Source organism: Hipposideros armiger, unplaced genomic scaffold, assembly GCF_001890085.2.
Source record: "Hipposideros armiger isolate ML-2016 unplaced genomic scaffold, ASM189008v1 scaffold_1050, whole genome shotgun sequence".
NCBI lineage: Eukaryota > Metazoa > Chordata > Mammalia > Chiroptera > Hipposideridae > Hipposideros > Hipposideros armiger.
Genome location: NW_017732400.1, coordinates 146,153 through 151,507, shown reverse-complemented (window position 1 = coordinate 151,507; position 5,355 = coordinate 146,153). Strand labels below are relative to the sequence as shown.

General features: G+C 45.1%; 1 protein-coding gene across 13 annotated transcripts in view; it reads left to right on the top strand.

The window, feature by feature from the left end:
* The first annotated feature begins 6 nt into the window (after nt 1-6).
* The window catches only part of MDC1 (mediator of DNA damage checkpoint 1), a 16,146-nt gene continuing 10,797 nt past the window's right edge, over nt 7-5,355 (top strand). For all 13 annotated transcript variants that reach the window (XM_019631834.1, XM_019631829.1, XM_019631832.1 and 10 more), the window contains exons 1-3: nt 7-2,045; nt 2,208-2,254; nt 4,770-4,908. In XM_019631834.1, coding sequence (XP_019487379.1) covers nt 2,210-2,254; nt 4,770-4,908 — 184 coding nt within the window. In that variant the 5' untranslated portion in view covers nt 7-2,045; nt 2,208-2,209. The remainder of the gene's footprint in view (nt 2,046-2,207; nt 2,255-4,769; nt 4,909-5,355) is intronic.

Here is a 5,355-nt window from a genome sequence, read left to right as displayed (position 1 = left end):
GCGCAAGATGACTTTCCTCTATGCCTGAGTTTTTGTTTGTTTTGGGGTTTTTTTTAATGCAAAAAGTGAGTCGTTTCGGGTCTACAGGAATTAGGAACCCGAGGGTGCCAGGCGTTGGAAGGTGGAGTGGGCACACCCTGAAAGCTCCCCGCTGTGGTAGCTCTGGGGAAGACAGGACTGCTTAGCTCAGCGAAAAATGGTGAGAAACGGGCACCCTGCTCTGCTATCTAACAACTGGCCCTTTGGTGACCGAAGGCATGAACTCCACTAAGCCACTGCTCCCCCAGCTACCTCAGGAAGGAGGGGATTGCCTTCCTGCTATTTCCTTGGGAGTTTTCTAATGACAATGTTTAGAAAGAGAAACAAAATTGCAACAAGGGCGTTGCAGGATAGAGACGTAATTGGAGGGTATGTTCAAAGAATAAATGGAATGGTTTAGAGAAGCTGATATCTGGGATCTGTGAAGGGGGAAGTCTCTGTCCACGTAGGAGATCTGGGCCTTAGAGCAGCGTTGAAGACTGGTCTTGTCAAACAGAACTGTGGGGTGAAATGCCTGATAGAATTTCAGTCTTTCTAGCCTGCCTTTAGACACTTTGATTAAGTCAGTGGTTTTTCAGTTCGCTGATTTCATTGACTGATCATTGCAACCTTTCAAGAGCCTCAGGATTGAAATTTTAAAATGGGGCGGGGGGGCGGAATTCATGGGAGAAAATTGGATGGGCTCAAATCAGAGTGACATGCTTCTCAGGGATTAACTCACTCGATAGATACTAAGTGTTCACCAAACCAAAAGCTAGGGATACAAAAATGATTATGAATTAGCTCCCTGGCCTCCAGGACCTTGCAGTTTGGTGAGAAGTGTATACACAATGAAGTGTGTGGTATTGTAACAGAGGACATGTGCTATCAAGGTCATCATTGTTTAGTTCACATTGAATTCAACATACATCTCTGTCATCTTTTAAAATAAAAGAACATCAAGTTGTGGAGGCCATCAACTTAAAATAGAATGTTTTATGTTTTAGGGCATGATCACAATGAAACTAGTTATTTTATGGTAGTGGAGAGTTCAGAATTTTAAATCAGGAGGACTTGACTTGTTTTAATTTGTCTCTACCTTACATTAGCTGTAGAAACCTAAGTCATTTAACTTCGCAGACTCTTCGTATAATCTACTTCTGCCTATTTGATTGCTGTGGTCAGAATGTAGTAACGAAAGCAAAAGGACTTTCTACATTATATACACATGTCAAAATTGTTACCATCCTCCTCTTAGTATGATAATGAATAAGTGATTTTATCAGCCTTTCTTCAGTTCTTGGAAGACCTCGGTCAGCCTTTAATATGGTTAGCAAAACGGTTCTCTCTTTTGGCCTAAGGATCTTTGCTTTAGGAAAATAACCTCAAATGTCTATCAGGGCTGTATTCTCAGGGAGGAAATGACACGACTTCTACTCAACGAGCCAAATCAAAAGGAAATGAACTTCTATCGCAGTGAGGGAGTCCTCAAGCGCCACGCCTGAGGACTGTTCTCCAAACTGCAGCCTCAGGCCACGACTGCAACCCATTTTCATTTCTCATGAGTCAGCAGCCACCATATCTGGGAAGACCTAGGAAGGGCGCTCTGGCCGCACTAGATGCGTCGGGAGACGACTGCAGAAAGCCCCTCTAGGCGCCGCCGGCGGCGAGACCGTGGTAGCGGTTTGGATATCTGCGCGGGAAGTGGGCGGTGGGCGGTGAAGCGGTGGTGGGTAGTCTCTTGGTGCTGCCCAATCGAGGTGCGCTATTCTGTGCGCGCACGCGGCCTCCGCCTTTCTCAACCGATCTCAATCCTCGGGAGAAGCCTCTTCTTTGAGCCGGAAGTGGGAGGGGAGAAGGCGGGGCTTTCGCTGTGCCTTCGCTTTGGGGCTTCGTCAATCGGCTTGCAGCAGGGCTGTGAAAGACAGCGACTGGAACCAATCATCGCAAAGTTCCGTCCCGGCTGCAGCGCTCGCGCCCCTCGGTTCGCGACCGTTATTGGTGGCGCGCGCGGGGACTGAAAGTAGGTGAGTTTTTGGGGGCCTCTCCTGCCGCTGCTCGGGTGCCATCTTGGTTATCCCGGAGGGGGGGAGGGGCGTGCCTTGGGTGCGACTGGGCGGAGGAGACTAGGAAATTTGTTTCTCGGATTATAATACTCATCCTTACTTGACTTTCCACCCCGAGTTTAGGTATGAAGACACTGGGAGACCGTTGGGCCTGGAGGGAACCCACCGCGGTGGGTATCAAAGGTGGTAGCCTATTAGATTGGAGCCAAGGGTCATGGGCACCCGCTGAGTTCGCCAGCCATAGGACAGAGTAGCACTGTCTCCATTGGAGGCGTTCTACTTTCCCTGTCAACAGTTTCCCCCTAGGGTAGCATCTCCTTAAGTGAATTCCACTCTTGTCATTTTGAATTTTCATCTGTTTTCATTGGTTCTTTCATCAGTAGACTCGATGATGTCACCTCCAGGAGGGCAGGGTTAGTTTTCTTTTTTGGTTCATGAATGTATCCCTAATACTTTTAATGGTACCAGGTGCGAAATAACTACTGTTAAGAGGATATGATGGGCTCTAAGGGAAAAGACAGTTCTGATGGTCCAGCTCTCCGGGGGGGGCGTGAAGGCAGAAATAGAAAGTAATGGTTATAATTTAGAAGTGTCAGGATGGGTGCAAGTTCATTGACCACTGTGGAACATGTGGATACATCAGAAACAACCAGGAAGCAGAGAAGACTCTAGGAAAGGCTTTCCTGAAGAAGTGACATTTCAACTGAATCGGAAAGGATGGGTAGAAGTTGGACCAGAAAACTAGGAGCAAAAGGCTAAGGAGTTGGTCTACATACAGATGTGGGGGACAATGGAGACAGTGTGTTCTGAGATTAGGGAGAAGGTCCATGTCGCTGAACCATAGGCTTTGGTGGGTGGGGAATACACTGAAGGACATGAGATTCAGATCATGGAGGCTCTTGCTAAGGAGTTTAGATTTTATTTTATACCCTGGGCATGGAAAGCCATCAAAGAATATTAAACAGAAGAGAGACATAATCTGGGTGACCTTGGGCAAGTTCCTTAACCCATCTGTATTGCAGTTTCTTTATCTGAGATATAGAAGATAATAATACTTTACAGGGTTCTTGTGATGATTAAATGAGTCAGTTGAGTCTGGTCACACTGAGATGGTCTGATAAAATGAAAAAAGCAAGGGCTTTGCAGCCAGAGCACATTTATTCCTATCCTTCCCACTTACCTGATATGTTATCCTGAGCAAACATTTAATATTTTTAGCCTTAGTTTCCTAAATGCCTGCCTCATATGGCTATTATGCCTGACCATAACACAATGCCCAACACGTAGTTGATATTTGGCAACATTTAGCTCCCTTTAAAATGGTGTTTTTCAAACTGTGAATGCCAACCCAATAATGGATATTGAAATCAATTTAGTGGGTTGCAAATGACATTTAAAAACAGAATAGAAAGGGCCGGCCGAGTGGCTCAGTTGGTTAAGAGCTCGCTCAAGGGTTTGAGCTCTGAGCAACAGCGGTTCGAGTCCTGGCCCGAGCTGAGCAGCCGCTGAGCTGCCAACAGGTAGCAGGATGGCTCAGCTAAAAAAAAAATAAAAAAAAAATAAAAATAAAAACAGAATAGAAAAAAAAAAGAAAATTAGCAGTGTATTGCATATAATAAGGCTAAGCAATGTTTCTCAAAACATTTGTCTATATAAATAAGTTTATGTGTTTGTATATACAGACGTTCTCCAAGTTACAATCGTTTGACTTAGGATTTTTCGACTTTACCATATTGCAAAAGTGATACACATAATAAATTACATGAGATATTCAACCCATTATTATAAAATTGACTGCGTTAGATAATTTTGCTCAAATGTAGGCTAATGTAAGTGTACTGAGCACATTTAAGGTAGGCTAGGCTAAGCTATGATGCTCAGTAGGTTAGGTGTATTAAATGCATTTTTTACTTAGGATTATTTTCTTTTCTTTTCTTTTTTAGATTTTATTGGAGAATTGGGGAAGGGGAGCAGCTAAGTTTTTCTTCAATCTTCGTTGAGGAGGGCGCCAGTTGCCATCTGGCTTCCCGTCGGCAGTTCGTGGCCTCTAAGCTCAAGGTGCTGTGTTCAATCTTAGTTGCGGGTAGTTGTAGCCACCATCCCATGCGGGAGTCGAACCAGCAGCCTTTTTGTTAAGATCGCACGCTTTATCCACTGAGCCATCTGGGCAACTGCTCAGCTCAAGGTGCCAAGTTCAGTCTTAGTTGCAGGTGGACGTAGCCCACCATCGAACAGGCAATCTTGTTACACCAGCTGAGCCATCCGGCCACCTGTTGGCAGCTCAGCGACAGCTCAGCTTGGGCCAGTGACACTGTGGGAATCAAACCGGCGGCCCTGTTGCTCAGAGCCCACGCTCTTAAGCCAACTCTTAACCAACTGAGCCACTCGGCCGACCCAGACTTAGGATTATTTTCAACTTAAAATGGGTTTATCAGGATATAACTACTTTGTAAGTTGAGGAGCATCTATTTGTGAACTTGGGACCTTATAAAATTTATTTCTTATTCTGTGTCATGATCAAAATATTTTTTCAGGGCTTCACATGGTTAACAACAGAATGCTTGGCATAAAGCAAAGCCTCAACCTCCATAGCTATCCAGGTTTACCCACAGTTGTGAGTCTCCTCTCTGCGACTATGTGTGAGCCAGTGTTAGAGATGATGATGATAATGTGTTTCCTTCCCAGATCATGGAGGACACTCAGGCTATTAACTGGGAGGCTGAAGAGGAAGAGGAGACAGAGAGACACAGTGAATCCTTGGGGTGTATCTTGGAGCCCCTAGGGCGACTGCGTATCTTCAGTAGTGCCCACGGACCAGAAAAAGGTCAGGGAGTATTGGGTGCTGAAGTACTGGTCTAGGCCCCTTATTTTTGTGGGGAGGTAATTGGAGAGTTGTAAGAAGCTTTTATGTACTACACACACACACACACACAGGACCGGACAATTAAATTTATGAACTCATCCTAGAAAAGTGCTCATATCTCCTTGCTGAATATCACTATGGTCACTTTCAAAGTACTCCCCTTGGGAAGCTATGCACCAACGCCAGCACCTAGTCCACCCTTCAAAGCAATTTTGGAACTCTTTTTCTGGAATGGCCAACAGAGCTGTCATTGTATTACCCTTATTGTCCTGAATGTCATCAAAATGTCTTTCTTTCAATATTTGCTTTATCTTTGGGTAAAGAAAGAATTCATTGGGGGCCAGATCAGGTGAGTAGGGAAACTCCCTCACAGACAGTGCCTTGTGAATTGGTACGTTGTCATGATGC